This window comes from Natator depressus, chromosome 1 (assembly GCF_965152275.1).
Source record: "Natator depressus isolate rNatDep1 chromosome 1, rNatDep2.hap1, whole genome shotgun sequence".
NCBI lineage: Eukaryota > Metazoa > Chordata > Testudines > Cheloniidae > Natator > Natator depressus.
In genome coordinates this window covers 195,408,119-195,427,973 of record NC_134234.1, presented here as the reverse complement: position 1 = coordinate 195,427,973, position 19,855 = coordinate 195,408,119, and the positions used below count along the sequence as shown (strand labels likewise).

The 19,855-nt window shown below is 38.1% G+C and overlaps 1 protein-coding gene across 1 annotated transcript in view; it reads left to right on the top strand.

Annotated features, from left to right (window-relative positions):
* The window catches only part of DCBLD2 (discoidin, CUB and LCCL domain containing 2), a 61,304-nt gene that overhangs the window by 14,995 nt on the left and 26,454 nt on the right, over window positions 1–19,855 (top strand). The window contains exons 2-7 of the mRNA XM_074973487.1: window positions 5,644–5,871; window positions 12,864–13,001; window positions 14,434–14,485; window positions 16,604–16,676; window positions 17,714–17,847; window positions 19,603–19,643. Of these exons, the coding sequence (XP_074829588.1) occupies window positions 5,644–5,871; window positions 12,864–13,001; window positions 14,434–14,485; window positions 16,604–16,676; window positions 17,714–17,847; window positions 19,603–19,643 (666 nt within the window). The remainder of the gene's footprint in view (window positions 1–5,643; window positions 5,872–12,863; window positions 13,002–14,433; window positions 14,486–16,603; window positions 16,677–17,713; window positions 17,848–19,602; window positions 19,644–19,855) is intronic.

Genomic DNA, 19,855 nt, shown 5'->3' with positions numbered 1-19,855 from the left:
TGCTCCCATCATTCCATTCAGTTAAGAGAGAGTTAATTTTTCTTGCTATTCTCTCTTGAATTCTCATTATTTGTTTTCAGAATATAGTACTTTATGCAAACATCTTGTCAAGAAGCCTAACAGTTAAATTCTCTCTCCAAACATACACTGCATGTATTAAAATTCACATTCATATTTTGATATGCATTTTATACATTTTGCATCCTGTAAACTATGCAGACAGTAATCAAAGTGTCTATAGACCTGGTTTCATGCTGTTCCCTTCTCCATGTTAGGAATGGGAAGAGGATTTTCTTGTATTAAATTTTCAGATTTTTAAAAGGATTTTGATAGCAGTTCACTTTGTTCTCCAAAAAAGGTCTCAGAAGAAAATTAGAGTAGGTTAACTGTGTAATGGAGATCTCTAAATTACAAATTGCTTCCACGGGTGGTCTTTACTTAAACACTCTGTTCCACATGAGTACACTCCTCTAATTTGCTACAAGGGACTTAGCAGGCTTTTCACATTTTGTGTTGGGCCCCATGCATCATGTGGTGGTTATAGTTTTACAGTTACTTCGTATTGATTTCACAAATTTCTTTGAGAAGTTGAAAAGTTAATTGTATTGCAGATTACTCATTCAATCACTTGGCCAGTGCAAATTTTCTGGATGATCTTTTCAAATGTCAGAGATGCCGCTTATTAAAGATAGTAAAATTTGTCAGCTCATTCAAGAAAAATGGGCTATGTAGGACTGGACGTTAAGATTCTTTGTCTGAACTCTAGTAATCCAACTTAATGTCTGTGTGTCCAGCTCACCAGAAGCTTGATCCTATGATAATTGAGTTTGATAATGACCTTCAGATCAATAAAACAGATGTCATGGTAGATATGTGCCTGGAATGCAAAGAACATTTGCAATGGGTGTTTCCTCTTTCTTGAAGAAGTGGCTGATAGCTGTAGAACTTTTCCCCTGGATCAGAGATGTCTGTCTGTCTGCAGATGATCAACAATGTTATATAACTTAGAAGCAATGACACACTTTTTATGCAGGTGAGGTTCAAGTGCTCTCAGAACCAATAAAGCAAAACAAGATTCCCTTGTTTAGCAAATCTCAGTGGGAGCAAATACAAGTAATCCAAATAGTTCCTGAATAATAATGTTGTCCTTGGTGAACTGTACGTTGGGTACTAGACTAGACATGCAACAGTAATCTGTAAATTCTTCAGGCATAAAAATCTGACCTTCCCACTATTGCTATCCCAAATGAGACACCGAACAAAGAGACAGACCTAAAATATGTGACCAGCGTGAGCCACCAGAGAAATTTGACTTTGACACAATGATCCTATTAGTTTGGGCTGCACGTGCCAGGTGGCATAATTTAGACCTTCCAAGAGTACTTTAAAGATCTACTATTTCCACTCCCATCTAGTGTCTGTAAAGCAACTAAGGCCTGGTCTACACTGGTGAAATAAATAAAAAATTCCCATCCCTTAACCAACAAGCCCCTTGGTGGACTCAGTTATACTGGTATGAAGGTGCCTTATACTGTTATAGTTATTCCCATTCCCATGTGGGAATATTTGTACTGGTATAAAGCACCTTCATACCAGTATAACTGCATCCACACTAGTGGCATTGTACTGCTTTATACCAGCCTAGTTAAAGCGATACAACTTAATAGAGTATGCAAGCCTGACTGTGGTTTAGGTGAAGCAAAACATAGGCTTCTGTTCATAAGCATATAATCCCAACAGGTCCTCTACCAGTAAATAGGAAGAGGTTACTTCAGGCCAGTGGAAACACGACTGAACTTTCCATGCTTCACGGGGTAAAACTGTTAAAACATTTTAACATTCTTTTTTTAAAAGGTTGTGTTTAAAAAATGCATGTTAACTTGTTTTAACTGATATATTTTAAAGCACAACCTAATAATTTTGGCCTCCCTGTTCAAATTCGGTGCTGGGTATTTGGGTAATTATGGTGATGTTGTATCTATGTACTATTTTGAATATATAAATAACTAAGCAATCACCAGTCCACATCACAGAACAGGAAAAATTCAGGTAGGAAGTATAGCAAATCAGCTGAATTGTTCATTACCTTAATTAGAATACAGCCTGAAATCAGCTGCCATTTATGTTGAAAATTAATTTTTTTTATGCCTGTGATATGCCCGGGGTTTTGAAATATGATCAATATGGATTGGATAAAAAGCTATGTATTTGTTATTATACAGTAACTCCTCACTTAAAGCTTTCCTGGTTAACGTTGTTTTGTTGCTGATCACTTAGAGAACATGCTCGTTTAAGGTTACGCAATGCTCCCTTATAACGTTGTTTGGCAGCCACCTGCTTTGTCCACTGCTTGTGGAAGGAGCAGCCCGTTGCAGCTAGCTGGTGGGGGCTTGGTACCAGGGTGGACCAGCAGCCCCCCATCAGCTCCCCGCTTCCCTAAGTTCCCTGTGCGGCAGCCTCCCAGCAGGCTATCAATTGCCAGCAGTTCAGCTGTCCCTCCCCCCACTGCCATGTGCTGCTCCTGTCCTCTTCCTTGGAGCAGCTCCCTCCTGCTTGATGTGCTGTGGGGGCGGAAGAGTGGGGCTAATATCAGGGTGCCCCCCTCCTCCTGCTCCTGCCACCCACTTACGACATCTCCATAGAGCAGCAGGGGGGACACGACAGGGCTCAGGATGGAGGGAGCTTGCTAGCAGCAGCTGCTGTCTCAACTTGCTTAAAAAGTAGAGTGCAGTCAGCCAGTGTACTTAAAAGGGCAATGTGCATCTCTCACACTCACACGGTGTCTCTCTGTCTGCCATGCTGTCTCCCCTCCCTCCATTTGTGCTGCCTTGTAGAGTGTGTGGCTACATTAACAACAATGTGTTAACCCTTGAGGACTCAGCTGAGTACTTGTTCATCATTTAGTAGTAAGGCATTCCCTGGAAAATATTCCACCTTCTTCCACCCTCTGACTTCACCATGTCAACCAAGCTTCACAATCATCATTGCCATATACAGTATTAAATTGTTTGAAAAAAATTTCCCTGGAACCTAACCCCCCCCCACCCCATTTACATTAATTCTTATGGGGAAATTGGATTCGCTTAACATCATTTCGTTTAAAGTTGCATTTTTCAGGAACATAATTACAATGTTAAGCAAGGAGTTACTGTTGTTATTTTTAACCCACTGAGTTTCATGCTTTTGAAAGATATAAGTTTTTTGTCCTTGCTTCTCAGCAGAAAACCAGGAAATCCTATGACTTTGCTCATTACTAGCAAAGGAATTGGAATATTTTTTCCTGAGTTTCAAAAATATTCTGAAGAGCAAGGATTTTGACAATTAAGGGTTGTCTTTAGTCTATTTCCTATAAAGTTTCTTAATAGTAAATCTTGCATTCACACAATCTTACTTTTATTGAGATACTGAAAAATCCTTTTACAAACAAACGATATACAAAGTATATATGCTGACCACTTAAGCCACATCCATGGTAAAATGAGGCAACTGTTTACTAGTATACAGCAATGCCTATTAGGGTAGTAAATGAAAAAGACTTTGTCAGGAGGGAATTTAGTTAGAGACCATATAATTATTGACCCATTACCAAAATGGAAACAACAGTGTTTATGGCATATAATGTCAACTGATGATGGAACAAACAATTTTCAAACAAAATGCTAAAAATAAGATAAAGCAAAGCATTGTCAAATGAATGCTTTTATAACAGAACCTGTGACTACACTGAAAGCAATTTTGAACATGTTAACTTTTTTCCAAAAGAAAATATACGGTATTGTTTTAATACTACTAACAGAGGCGACTTATGACTCCTTTCTTTTTGGAATGCTAATCTGTATTCTTGCACCACCAGCAGCTGGGATTTTAAAACACACACTTTTCTTGCCTTTTTGAGGTCCCGGGGAATGCAAAGAAAACAGTTTTTAAAAATGAAGGGCCTCTGTGGGTTTAAGTCACCAAATATTATTATGAGTTTTTTGCGGTCTTTTCAGTGCAGTCAGCTTGCTGCTACAATTGTTCTAGCAAAAGGCACTGTCCGTTTTAGGAGGATTCTTTTTTTCATTTGTGTAGTCATTACATAGTCCTTAGATGTTTCAGCATGGATTGTTTTTTAACTTTAGGACACAGAGTAGAAGGTTAGTATATAAAACAGAGGCATACTGTGAAAGCTTATAGCTGTTGTATCAAAAGCTGTCTCCAAGAGTAATGTTGACCGTTGTGGAGTGCTAGAATGTAGTATCTGAACATACTTTCTAATAATGATGTCTTCTGTTAAGAAAAAAGTGAGGGGTTAAATGAGTCTTTGGATGGGGGGGGGGGAGAGTACTTTTAAATAGAATGTTGAATTGGATTTGTGCCTGCACCCCTACTGTTCTCATTTGAATGTGTAAAATAAAGGCAGATACCTGTACTTTGAGTGTGATCTTGTGAGCTGCTGAACACTTCCAAATGGCCCTACATCTTACAGGGTCATGCCCTACAAGAGTAGTGCAAACCCTAATACAATAATTTAATACAACTGATTTCAGTGGGTTGGCTCCTATTCTTCAAGTGCTAACACAAATATTCCAATTTGCAGGGGGTTGTTTTATTCCAAATGTTACAATTTAGCTGGATTGTAGTCTTCCAGTTAGAACTACTTCCTTCCATCTTGGGAACAATGTTCATTAAGTCCTTATTGCTACCTATGTAGCACTCTCATATTCAAAGCAGTTTACAAATGCTAATTTCATTTTACTGGCTGCAGTTCATATTCTGCTATTGAGTAAATACTCTTAGGCTTATTAGTTAGTTTGCCCTTGTTATGGATGTTTTGCTAATACTTTTGATTAATGCTTGTAAATTTACAATCACATTAAATTTTTCTATTCACAAATTCATAGATTTTCCTTATCATTGTATTATTTATTTATTTATTTATTATGTAGTAATTGTATTTTTTTACATTTATACAGTGGTGGTGCTTCAGAGGCCCCCTAGGCACTACACAAACATAGAAGTTGCAGTGCGTGCCCTAAAGAGCCAGTAAGATTAATACAAATGTATTTTACTGGCAACCAAATACAGTCACCACCTTAAAATTAAGTAGTTTATGAGCACACTTCTTTTCAGCTATTTCCAGGGATTTGTTTTGCTTGCCACTCCCCAAAAGATCATGTTGCGCTTCTGCTCCTGTTGCCAAAATGCTAAGAATGCAGAATCAGCAATTAAACTGTCTTCCTATTTAAGATCACAATTACAATAGGGCTGGATTTCGTCTCCCCTTTTTGTTCAAATCGTGTGTGTGTGTCCCCATAACCCTGAAGGAACACCCTATCCCGCTGCTTGTGCTATGTGCTTTTTTTTTTTTTTTTTAAAGCTATCACAGAGTAATCTTACTTGTTGGGGACAGTTGTTGCAGCTCCCCGGTCAGATGTGCTCAGGAACTTAGACACCTAGGGTAAAGTTGGTTAAATCCTATTTTGTCGCAATTATAGTTTCACCACTGTCTATTTTGCTTTTGAGCCTTATCACAATGTAGTTAGTAAAACTTTACTTTCAAAAATCTTTTGCCATTCCAAAGACCAGGTTGACTACTAATGACCCTTTAAAGGCACATGCTATATGAATAATTTGTTTGTGATAAAATTTTCTTTTTTTAAGGTGATGGTTGTGGACACACTGTTCTGGGCTTGGAAAGTGGAACTCTTACTTCAATAAACTACCCACAGACCTATCCCAACAGCACGGTGTGTGAGTGGGAGATCCGTGTAAAATCCGGACAGAGAGTTCAGCTCAAATTTGGTGATTTTGATATTGAAGATTCGGATGCTTGCCATTTTAATTACTTGAGAGTTTACAATGGAATTGGACCCACCAGGACAGAGATAGGTAGGAGCTTTTATGTCCCTTTGTTTTTTAATGTTTGAATGCTGTTGTGTGGGGTAGAACTTGAAAAATATTCATTCCTTACTATTTGTTTGCTTTCAGAAATACTTAGTAAACTGCACTGACCATGAACTAACGTGTATTTAATGGTATACACACAGTAACTCTTCCCAAAATGCCAGAGGATTGTTACAATTACATTGAGTTCTAAGCAGGCTGGGACCTTGTCTATCTGTGTGTATGTGTGCAGTGCCTAGTACAGTGAAGGCCTTTGGGTGCTATAGTAACACATGTAATAAATGATGAAAATGAATGAGATGTGTACTGTATACAAGGGTCTCAAATAGGGGGAAGGAATGAATTTAGTGTAATAGAGCTATATTTTCTCCTGTTTCCAGAGCAAGAAAATCATGCAAAATTTTTCTTACTTTGATGGCATCTGCTCTTCACAATATTAGAAGAAAATTGATTAGCATGCAGTCAATTTGCTAATGATAGCACTCTCCTAAAAGTACTGTTATGGAAGAGTTAACTTGTAGCTGTTCTGTATGTTTTTTTGTTAGAAGGAAAGGGAGGGTAGAAATAAAAATCTAACAGTATGAAATTTAAGAATAATAACCCAAAGAAAAGGAGTCTCCAGATTTTTCTGTGCAGATGCATTTTGGCTGTTTTACACTTTCTTCTGCAGATATTTCTTTCGGCAGTGGTGTGTTTTTGTATAATAGAAGAGTATTGAAGTGGCTGAACCAAATCTTGCTGTAAAGGCACTTGTGGAATGCTGGCTTTTTTCAAGCTGACTTGTCTTACTGTTACCTAGATGACTGTGTGAAAATAAGTACGTATGTGCTCTGAGCCCTTGAGCCAGACTCAGTCTAAAATAACAAAGCACTGAGGTCCTTAAATGGCAAGGAACGTCCAGTTGTGATCAGTCTGTTACTCACTTTTACAAGTGAGTTAACTGACTTAAGTAAATATTCTAGTTCATTTGTTTCTTTTGTCTTTCAGCTGTATCCAGCTGGTGTGAGTATAATACGTTGAGCAGTATGTGTCTTTTTCTGCTACTAGCAGATTAATTTATGGAACTAATAAGGATGCTAAAAATTGCAACCATAGCTAACACAATTTCTTGAATTTACATATTTGAAACAACAGACAGTGGAGATATTAGACAAGTGACTCCCATTTTGACCCTGTCTCTTGATGTTGTCTCTAGGCACTTATCTCAGGCAAAAAAAAAATCTAGAGTTAAGGTGGAAGGAATCTCAGTTCTGCCAAAAATCTCATAGGAGACTGTTAAAGATTTTTCCTCTTTTCCACTAGCCCCTAAAAAATATCCAGGAAATTCCAGGTTAAATTTCAGCTTTGGATTTTGGGTTTTATTTATTTATTGAACAATTAAGATCAGTCAAAGAATCTTAACTCTGAAGTGTCATCTGAGAACAACCCTAAATTCTGAGGCAATCTTGTGCATCCATGTGTGTGTATTGAATACCCTTACCTCTTAATAACTTTTTTGGGGTCATGAAAGAGATGAAGATGGATAAAGTTGTTGTAAGGAACTATGGAATCAGAGTTATGGTTGTGACCCTGAATGTATTTTGTATACTTTCAGATGGGTTTTTTTGTTTTTATTTTTTGGTAAATTGAATCATTCATTTGGAATTTCCAGGCTTTAAATGTTTGTGGGTTTTTGGAAAACTACAAAATTCTCAAGTGTTGTTTGGCTGAAGAGTTAGTTTTTCAAACTTAACTTTCAGTTAATGAACTATTTGCCAGGGAATTTTCTTATATTAAAAAAAAATAGCATTATTCAGTGAAAAGAGTCCCTGCACAATTTGGAAGCCCAAGAGGGACTTGGTGAACCTTACAAGCATTTCATTCTTCCTAGACAACCTCTCATCTTCATGTGGCTTGATATCGCCTATTTCCATTTAGCCTCCTAAACCTTTCCTTTTTTCACCCCTTCAAGCCTGGGTTGCTTCCAGCAATCTACATCTGGGCCATTCACATTTTGCATATTTTATGCATATTTAAAAAGATACACACATTTTTGAAATATGGACACGTATATAATATATAGTTTTAAGTGTGTTTATGTTTAATGTAGTCTCATAACACTCAATATCTATGTAACTTATTTGTACTGTCCAAGACAGTCTATGAGAAGCACTTATACTCGTTAGAGATTCTGAGAGAAGTGAGGTTTTAAATCCCTTTCAGTTGCATCACATGAAGGCAGACAACTAAGTATTGACAAATTTTATAAGTGTATGTATAGAAATGCTAGAAGTCTAAATACTAAGATGGGTGAACTCGAGTGGCTGGTGTTAAATCGGGATATTGATATAATAGGCATAACAGAAACTTGGTGGAACGATGATAGTCAATGGGACACGATAATACCAGGGTACAAAATATATAAGAATGACAGAGTAAGTTGCGCTGGTAGGATTGTGCACAATATGTGAAAGAAAGCATAAAGTCAAATATAGTAAAAATTTTAAATGAATCAAACTGTACATAGAAACTCCATGCTTGGATAATAAGACTATAGCAGTAAGAATATACTCTTGACCAGAATGGTGCCGGTGATCATAAAATGCTCAGGGATATTAGAGGAGCTACAAAAACAGAAAACTCAATAATAATGGGGGATTTCAACTATCCCCATATTGACTGGATGCATATCACTTCAGGACAGGATGTAGAAATAAAATTTCTAGACACTATTAATGACTGCTTCTTGGAGCAGCTAATCCTGGAACCCAGAAGGGGAGAGGCAATTCTTAAGTTTCTATATGGTCAGAAATGTGATGAGCCAAAATGTAATCGGAGGGAAAAATGAATCAGATGGAAACTTTAAAAACCATGTATCTCAGAAAACTCTTCCTTTGTCTTGCTCCAAAATATCCAAAAATATTCTATCCTATAATGAGATAACGGAATGTGAAATTTCAGGTGTGTTGATTATTTTTGATGGATGTAGGGGTGGGTGGGAAAGTTTGAAAATCATGCTTATCATGGGAAGTTAGCTTTGTTAGCACTTCTTCATAATAGTGTTCAATCCAGCATTTGAGTGCTGTATACCACTAAATGAAAATAAATGTTCTACAAATACATCTACCTGCAAATTAGGCCCATGTGAGTTCCAAGTGCATTCTTATCCTGTAATTATTAAAAGGTACACGATACTGTTTATTGTGATCAACTGTTAGTTAATGGAAAGATCCAAAATATAAATTTACTGTCATTGTGCATCGATTAACAGGGTAAAATTACAGCTGGTCAGCGAATACTGGGGGCTTGCGTTACCTGGAAGAAAGTTACTTTTACAAAAGTCTTGAAAAAAAGTCTACAAACTCAAACCACAGTGGAAATTCCAGTCAGAAATTCCGTATCTCTACTAGAATTTGTGAATCTGTGATAATTTCGCAGAACAACATCTTCTTGCATCTAAAGATCTCCACAAAAATTGTGACATACCTTAAATGCCTGAGGGAGAGAATCCTCCCTGAGGAAGAAATCCCCCAGATAAAAAATATGGCTTATTACAGAAATAATGAAGGTAGACTTTGATTTGGGAAATACATTTTGCTGCTAAAAGAAATGGTTTTTTTTGTTATTATTTTAAAGCAGATTTTAACTGTTGTTGCTTAGAACGAAACACCCCCGCTCCCCAAATGTATCTTTTCACTAATAATGGCTAACTGCTTCCCAGATTTTTACTTCTGGGGGAATTCTGTGCCACTGCGCATGCACAGAATTCATGTCCACCCACAGAATTTTTTGCTTCCCTGCAGAAAATAACAGGGAAGCAAAGGAATCCGCAAGAGGGGGTCACATGCTGGTGTAGTTTCCGGCACATGGAGCAGCTGTGGGGGCAGGACTGGGGGTGCCCATGGGTGTAGTTTGTGGGGGGCATAGCCCATCCATACGTGTTGCTTGGGTGGGGCATGCAAGATCACGTGCCACTGCCTCGCCCCCATTTCTGTAAGCATAAAGTTGCCTGGGTAAAGGAGGGTTTCGCAACAGCTAGCCGACTCTGCAGCTGGACACCACTTCCTTGGTCCTAGTGCTGGTTGTACTTGCCTTCTGTGTGCTGGGAGCCATCCTGTTTTCTGTACAATGGTGAGTGCCTGTGGTGGGGTAGAGCAGGATGGGTAGAGGAAATAGGGGAATGGGAGTGGGGTGGTAGGGTGGGGGGAAGAGGAAGTGGGGAAGGAAGGGGGATGGTATAGTGTAGGGGGATGTGGGAGTGAGGGGAGAGATGAGGTAGTGGGGAGGGGAAGGGGGATGGGATAGGGCACTGTGGGGGGGGGAACCTAGCATGTGGCATCCCCTTGGCAGCAGCTGGGGCTCCCCCGTTAAGCAGGCCCATCAAACCCCCACCCCAACAAGCCCCATCACCCCTGCACATGGACCACCCTGATGAGCCTCCCACCCCACTGAGCCCCAACTAGCTGCATCCGGACCTCACCCCATCGAGCCCCACTCCCCCAGCATCCAGACCCCCCTGTTAAGCTCCCCACACCCAGACCTCTGCTGCTGAGCCCCAACCACCTTCACCTGGATCCCCCTGAAGAGTCCCATTGTCCCTGCACCCAGACCCCCCAATGAGTCCCTGTGCATCCAGATCCCCCACTGAGCTGCCTGCACCCCAATTGTCCCACACAGAAATCTCTCACCCCACACCTGGATCCCCACCCCCTACTAAGCCCCTCCATACTTGGATCCTGCTTGACTGAGCCTGTCTACCCATATCTTGTGCAGAGGGGCAGGGCCCTGGGGTGTTTCTGGGACAGGCCCAGCCCTTGCGCTGTGTCAGGATCAGGTGCAGCCTCACCGCCAAGTCCCTGCCCGGGAGTGTGGGGAGGCTGCAGGGTGATCTCCCACCTCCGTGCAGCCAGTGGATGTGCTCCCCACAGCCATGCTGGAGCCTCCACATTTATTTATTGATAAATAAAATTTGAATAATTTTGCAGCATTTTAAAATATTGTGTGCAGATTTTTTTTTTCCTCAGAATTGTTAGATGCAGAATTCCCGTAGGAGTAGATTTGGGAGATGTAATGTAAAGTGTATATTAAGCCAAAATACAGAGGGGGCATTATGTGGGGATTAATGGTCAATTAGGAAGAGCTGATGTCCCACAGTGACCATCTCAGGTTATCATCTCATTCCAACTATTAATTAGTACCCAGAAATGGATTAGGTGACCGTTTGCTATTAAATATAAAAACATGTTTAAAAGAAGCTTTCTTCTGGACTTCTTCTAACTTCAGGACTCTGTTCATTTAACACCACTGGCATGATGTAATGTGAGCGGCACGTTGTATCCTTGGTGTCTGCTTTATGTCCTTTAAATAAAAAATGTTGGAAGATCATATCTGACTGCTTCAGATACTGTTCAAGATGATTTTAGTGAACATTAAATGGATTAAACACTGGATAACTTGTCATCTCAAAATGTAATATTTCATGGATTCATCATCAAGGAGTGGGGGAAGAGTTTCCAATGGAGTCCTAAAGAGATTAGTTCTTAGCCCAGTTCTGTTTAATATTAGTATAAATAAATTGGAAAAACATATGTATAATCATTTCTGATAAAGTTTGCAGATGGAATCATGCAAGCACATGTATTTTTCACCCTATCTAGTAGGCTTAGCCCTTGAGCTAGTAGGTACTGGGGAAATTTTTCAAGCCCTTTTTCTAGCTTCATGGTTGGTCTTGCAGAATACATAGACAGGAGAATTCAGTTTTTTTTTTTATAATTTTGCTAGATAATATCTATTCATTTTTAAGCATTTTTTATTTTTATCTATTTAAATTTTCACACTTATGGGAAATTATGGGGGGAGGAGGGTGTCAGACAATAATTATTTAATGACCATAGATGTTTAAATTCAAAAAGTTAAAGGTTTATAACTGTTGAAACACAAATTGTCAACATCATGTGTCAAAATATACAAAGTAAACATCCTTAAATCAAGCTCTAATAAGTTCTTACGCAGCATTTGTCTGTCTTTGCCTATCTGTAAATGTTGATTATTGATGGAAATATTTTTTCATTTCTTTGTGTATGTATGGTAATTTGACTTTTACTGACATTTTACTAATAAAAATCTAATCCTTCCAAGCCTAGGGTATACAGAGTTCACCAGGAGTCTGTGTCCATGGTAAACGTCAGGCTTTGCTGCCAACAAATGCTTTCCCAGGGCTAAAACCAGACAATATTTAAACCTGTTGTGTTCTCTACAGGTCTTAATAGTATAGGAACCTGTTGTTTTAGTCTTGCTGATACTGGGACTTAATTCTCATGCAATTTGTCATATTGTTGTTCTTTCCTATTTAACAATGGTAAAAGATTTAGAAAATGTGAACTGAGGAAAGGTTAAAAAACCCCAGATATGTTTAGTCATGAGAAGGAAGACTGAGGGGGATATGATAGTTCTTCAAATGTGTGAAGGGCTGTTATAAAGAAGATGGTGATTGGTTGTTCTCCATGTCCACTGAAGGTAGACAAGAAGTAATGGGATTAATCTGCAGCAAGCGAGATGTAGGTTAGATATTAGGAAAAACTTTCTAGTTACAAGGATAGTTAAGTCCTGGAATGTGTTACCAAGGGGAGTTGTAGAATACTCGTCACTGAAGGTTTTTAAGAACAGGAGGGACAAACATCTGTCAGATGGCCTAGGTTTACTTGGTCCTTCCTTAGTGCATGGGGCTGGATGATCTCTTGAGGTCCTTTCCAGCCCTACATTTCTAGGGTTCTCTAATAGTCCTATTTAACTGTTATGCTCTTTAAGCTCATGTTCATAGGTATCAGTGATTGAATCAACAGTTGAAATGCATATGATGTCTGTACTCTCCATCTCAAATACTGAGTATGTTCTTCACTTACAATCAGTTCACTTTAGCTTCAATGTAATTAGAAAACTTAATGTGAGCTTACACTGAACATAAACAGGTTTTTTTAATGATTTTTTTTTCTTCGTAGGAAAATACTGTGGTCTGGGCTTTCAGATGGACAGTTTAATTGAGTCAAAAAGTAATGAAGTCACAGTACAGTTCATGAGTGGGACACACCTTTCTGGGCGTGGATTTCTTGCCTCATATTCAACCACTGATAAATCAGGTATTTGTCAGATTCAGTTAGTTACTCTGTGTAGTGATTAAAATTAGAGCTGTATAATAAGTACAAATTTATTTTTCTGTGTTTTCAACATGAGCAGTAGATATCTAAAAATACACACTCTTTTAGATGTAGTCTTAACACTTCTCAACTGTCCTACCCCCTGGATACACTAAGTTACTGTTCAGAGTGGGTTAAGGAATGAAACCGATGAAACAGCTGCTTTAGGTAAAAGATTAAATACATTTGTTTGGAGTATAACAACCAAGATGCTGGATGAAGGGTCCTGAAAGATTTTTAGTGTAGATCACCTCTTTATAGAGTGGCAGTACCATGGAATTCTGATCCCATTCCCAGTCTCCTATAATCCCTGTGGTAACTGTTGCATTTTTCTACCTTTCTGTTTTCACACACATCTATCAGTTCCAATCTTTCTGTCTGATCTGCTCCTTGTTACCTTGTCCCTGCATGGTATCCTATTTCCTTGCTTCCTCCAAGCGATCTTATGGCTGGGGCCCAGCTGGTGGCTTCTTGTCCGGTTTTCTGCAAACAGCTTCTTTGTTCCTCTTTCATGCTCTTGTGGTGCTGTGGCCTGCAATGGAGGCTGCTATACGTGTTCTTCCTCTTCCTTTACATTTGCTTCTACTGGTGTTCAGCCTAGACACCAATAGAAGTGGATGTAGAGCTACACATGATCCTCCAGTTCTCTGTGGACCACCAGCAAGTGTTCTGCAGGCAACAGTTTGGGAACCTCATTGTTAGAGTTAATACTACAAAAAAGTGGAGGAGGTCTTCCTTTCGTTCTCAATTTTTATTATATTTGTTTTCTAATTTGACTTGCATAAATTTGTGTATTTAAACTTGACAGCTCAGATTGACATAGTGGATAAACGTGTCAAATTTTAGTTGTCACTCTTTGATAATGTGGGAAAGGCCCTCCTGTGTTCTGTATTTCATCCTGCTCCACTTGTGCAAGACTGTCATATGTTAACACCCAGAACCCAATACTAATTTTATCCTCTCTATTCAGTTTCCTCTTGTAAACAGAGTATAAGAATTTCTGACTTTTTAAAACATACTACAGTGCACTTACAAGCATTCTGTGAAGCATTAATTAAATGATGGAATAATTAAATTAAACTATGCGAAATAAATGAACAAGATCAATTTTGTAATGTTTACATGCTAAATTCTCAGTGGATTTTACCAGTCATTAGTACAAATTATCAAGGTTCTACTGTAACAGAAAAGATTCACAATTAGTATGTTATTTAACAAATACATTGTTTTTCATTCAAAGACTTTTCTGATTGAACCACACACAACTGATGAGTCTGAGAGATTCAATTAGATGGGCTTCATGTACTTTTTAAAAAGTTGGCTAAAATTGGTTGTCTCTGTCTTGTTCTTGACTTAATATTTTTTTTCTTTCCAGACCTAATAACCTGTTTAGACAATGCAAGTCACTTTTCTGAACCAGAATTCAAGTAAGACTGCTCTGCTTGTTTTTTCACCCTTCACTACGGTTATTTTACTGTGGTTTTATTCATGCTGTTACACACATCATTTGCACTTTGTTTCAAACAGAGTCCTTTGGATGGTGAAATTGAAATGATTAAATGACAAAATCATAAGTTTTGACCTTTATAGTTTCCAAAAATGAAGATAATCATTTTAGTATGCAGTAGAACCTCGCTGATTTGCACTAAATGAACACACAGAAAAACCAGCAGTGTCCCCGCTTTCCAGCCAAAAATTAATAGTGCTAATGAGGGCTCATGTTACTAAAAATACATTGCTTTTACAAAATAGATTACAAAATGTGCACTAGCTAAAGAGAAATATTACCTTTAATACTCATATCACCCCTAGGGGGTGGTACTTCTCTGAAACTGTTTACAGTCCCAATGACCACCATAATCACTTCCCCACACACACTGTTTTTTTTAGTTCCTGGAGGAACTGTGGTATCTCTCCCTCCTGGAATAGAATACAGTCCCTAAAGATACTGTGTGTGATTGCGATATCTGTCACAACTTAAATCTAACATACTTTTGTCAGATGATAAAAGCATATTTTGTGATGCATTAGCCCTTGCTTTTCTATTATTTATTCACTAACTAATTTGTAAAATTAATTTGCCATTGGCCTCACAATTAGTGTGAATGAAGTTCTGCTGGGACGTAATAGGCAGTTGTGTTCTTTCAGGTAAATGGTAGACAAGGCTAGACATCAGGAGACCTGTTTTTCCCAAATAAGTGAATCATTTAAAGCTACAAAGTATTGTAAAGCCAATACATTAATTTGGGCTACAATAGTTACATTTTGCCTATAAATTCATGGCACCACCACTCTTTCAATATTTGACCTTTGCAATCCTTTCTTCGCAATCTCTGCATATTCTACATTAAGGCTCCAAATCAACAGTTTGCCCCTATTCAGCAAAGTGCTTAAACACTTGCTCAGGTCCCATTGACTTTACTGGGACTTGAGCACATGCTTAAGTACTTTGCTGAACAGTGTATTCCAACTTTTTTCCTCAGGTGTTTGTTTTTTCTTATTTTGTGGCAGAAAGTGGCACTAGAAGGTGAACGTGTGCTTTCATCAGCAATACAGCTATCTTGTCTCCTGCTTTCTATGCTCTAAAAGCATTAGCCTGAAGCCAACCAGTTTCGTGTGATTAAAGCACTATGTGAAGATATTCTGTACCGTACACTTTTCAGAGATAACATTTTTTTAAACACCGTTTAAAAGGTTATAAAATAAAAAAAATCACTAATGCTAGAATTCTGGATTCTGATTTGAAAACTTCAGAATTTACAGATGTTATGTAGTGTTGATACCAGACATAGGGATATAGACTTATTAAAAATGTAGTTAAAGCACATACTTTCATGACATTCCTGTCAAATGCCTGGTTTTTACTGTTCTAAATCTTTTCCTGAATATATATTTCTGATTTATATGCAGTGTTGTTGTAGCCATGTTAGTCCCAGGCTATTAGAGACACAAGGTGGGTGAGGTACTATCTTTTATTGGACCAACTTCTGTTGGTGAGAGAGACAAGCTTTCGAGCTTATACAGAGCTCCACTTCAGGTCTGGGAAACATGCTGAGTGTCACAGCTTAAATACAAGGTAGAACAGATTGCTTAGCATAAGTAGTTAACAGTTTTCAAGGGGCCATTTTTAACAGGCCACTTCACCTTGAATGGCCCCTTGAAATATGTTCTCTGCTTATGCTAAACAATCTGTTCCACCTTGTATTTAGCTGTGATGCCCTGAGTACGTTTCCCAGACCTGAAGAAGAGCTCTGTGTAAACTCAAAACCTTGTCTCTCTCACCAACAGAAGTTGGTCCAATAAACAATATTACCTCATCCACCTTGTCTCTCTATTTCTGACTTGATGGCTGTCTCAAATTATGACATACTGATAGGTGGCAGCTTTAGACAGCATTATAGTACAGTATTACAGTCCTACCAAACAGTAAATTGTCTGTTTGTGGTTTAAGCTGCAAAACTATAAATTACAATGTGCTGCTTGCTCTTTTTAAAGTGAAGTACAATGGCATGTATATATTGACTTCAGATCTCCTTTTCTTCCAGTAAGTATTGTCCAGCTGGATGTGTGATTCCTTTTGCTGATATTTCTGGCACTATTCCTCATGGATATAGCGATGTAAGTAAATTTAGACAGTACAGTATATTCATTTTAAGTTTGATTAAATTCTGCACTTTTTAATAAAAATCTGCTACATATGTTTGTTTTCTGTCAGCTCTATTTCCTTGGCTCTGGGAGTAGATACTTCCTATTGTGACATGCTACTGATTTTGCTCAGCTGCTTAATGGCTGGAGCTCCGGACATTGCTGTCTCCAAGAAGTGGTTAAGCACTCCATAGTCTTACATTTTGATACCCGCTGAGAAATGTGGATCACTAGAATAATCTTCAGTACTTCCCATTTTATTTCTGTTGGCTGGCTGTCTCAAGCCTATAACATTCAGGTTCCTAGAGAGGAATCTAACTTCTTATTGGCATCCTCTGATTTCATGACACTAATGGATCTCAATAAACAGCAGTAATATTTTAGCTCTTCCTCACAGAATGGAGATTGATCATGTGCACTACATTATACTCTGGCAACAAAAATAGCTGATTATTTAGTGTTTCCTCTTGTAATGTGTATAAAAGCATCTAAGTTGTGTGTGTTTAAGTGCTAAAAAGTGTATTCTGTGCTGTCTGTTGTCAGAGATGAGATAACATGATGAGTGGTGCTCTGTCAACAAATAAGTATGTAGCGTCTCAGAATTGAATAGTGAGCAACTATACCCTTCCTGCACTTTCTGTTAAGAGAAACAGGTTACAGTAACCAGTTTTTTCCCACCTGTCTTTTAGAATATGTAGATATGTATATTCTCCTTATCTAGTCTAACCTAAAAGATTCTCAGGAAAATAATCTTAAACTGAAAATCACTTGCATCACCACAGTATGTAAGTTTCAGCTAAAGACCTTATTCAAGCATAATGTTGTATTCCATTACACTTCTCTTTTAGAAAACAGAAAAATGCATAGTTGTACATTTCATTTCTTGTAAATTCAAAAATGAATGGTGCCTGTGGGGAGACAATTAAATAATAACAGTTTCTTTATGGCATAAACATTCTGAAACAGTTTGGGAAAAAAAATATGAACATTATTTTCTGTTTTCTTCAAAGTCCTCGTCACTTTGCATGGCTGGTGTGCATGCAGGAGTGGTGTCCAATATTCTGGGTGGCCAAATCAATGTTGTAATCAGCAAAGGCATTCCATATTATGAAAGCTCTTTGGCTAACAACGTCACCTCAAAAGTGTAAGTATATTTGCTCTGTTGTTTTCATATATTTAATGCTAACCTCTTGGTAATAGGAGATGTAAATCAATCTGTGATCATCAGTTGTATCAAGGGAAAACTGTAAACCAGTGGAGTTACCCATCCATAGCAATGGTAGATTCTATTCTAAGTAGGTTCTTATACTGTACTCATTTTTGTGGTGCATATGATTTCCTGTCCAAATTATTGTAATATCTAGGCCATAAGTGAAAATTAAGACTTCATTGCAAAACTAGGGAAACTACCTTCAAAAATATGTGGCACAACCATAAACTCCTAATAGTTTTTCTTTTAAATAATAATTTGATTGAATATATGCTGGTCGTGGCTGCTACTTTGTAGTTTGTTGTCATTCATGTATATAATAAAACTATATCATTTTTGTAATTCTTAGTTCAGTTTTCCTACAGTGGGATAGTTTATTTTTTTTCCTTTTCCATTTTAAAAAAATAGCCAGGGAAGGTTTTTTAAAAAAATTCTTACCTATTTCAGTGTAAATCTTCAGTTTGAATCTCAACAGCTGATGCTATAGCATGTCCTATTGCTGATTGAGACACTGAGGAAAGAGCAGGTGGCTGCTCTTAGTTTACTTGAAACCTGTTTTTCAAGGCTGACCGCTCAGACCAATCTGAAATCCATTGTGGTATGTCTTTGGACAAGTAGATCATTGTCTGTTTTGAGACCCCCATCAACATTTGGGAAATTTTCTGAAAATTTTTTGCCATTGCTAACCTGCTGTTCAGCCTCGTTGATGACCGCAATGTTGGGAGCCCTAATGGAGAAAGACTGCTGGCTGCTCCTGGCATTTTGAATACTGTATCATGTAAATTTCTTCAGAGCAAGTCTAATTGGTAGGGTGTAAATGCCAGTGTCTGTTCTACACTAGGGCTCCCAACATCGCAAATACCAGTGGAGCTGAACCAGTGTTGGTCACAGTGGGAAATTTTTAGAAAAAAGTTAGTTTAGACAGGACCTGAATGAGCACTGAAATAGATTTTATTTTTTTTAATGGATTCATAGTCATGTTTTCTTCTGAAGCACCAACATACTGTGTTATGGAGTCTGCAGGACTTTGAGTATTAAAGGATTACGTATTGTCAGAAGATCAAAAACTGAACTGGGCTGTTGGTATTTGTCTAAATTTGAAGCATCAGTGCTGCAGTGCTCTTTGAAATATTAGAACTTGTAGAACTGAGCTTAGGTTCAGTTTGATCTGTTAATGTTTCAAGTGTTGTTGTTGTGCCTGGACATTTGGTACTTGGAAAAAGGATATTGCACAATGCAAATTGAGAGTAATGTGGTGGTCCTCTTGATTTAGAGCCGCCTTCTGGTGTGACAAAACCCCGGTAAATGAGAGAGGGTTTGGGTGGAGGGAGTTGACCATTGTTTTCTTGTTCAGCTTCATCATTTAGATAGCCAAATCTTTTTAATTTGCTCTACGTCTAGATATATCATTAGCTGCACTTTTATACTTTTATTTTACATTTGAAATTATTTAAACTAGGTGGTACTTTCTAGGCCAGGTTTTAGCCTGAAGCAAAGGTGCTCATACTGACAGTGCTGAAACCATTATCCATAGTGGTGGTAACAGGTGCTACTTCAATAGAAAAAATATTTGGGTGTGAATAGGTTCCTGGTGGGATGCAGTAGTAGAGGAAAAATAAATTTGAGAACAGTTTGTCTTAAATGTTCCAGTGATGGCCACAAAAATAGCTTTCTTTTTGTTTTTTGCAGAGGACTATTATCTGCAAGTCTCTTCACGTTTAAGACTAGTGGTAAGCATATCATTCTACGTACTGCATATTGATTTTTGGGATACGTTTTTTAAAAAATAGACCTGTTGTGCTTGCAACTGACATTTTTTTTTATCGTGTTAATCAAATACAGTAGTACATTTTAGATCTTTGTGTTTTCACTGGATTATTGTGAGGATTGGTCGGAGTTTGAGGACTTGGAGTATACAAATAAATGCTGAGTATCGTTGGTA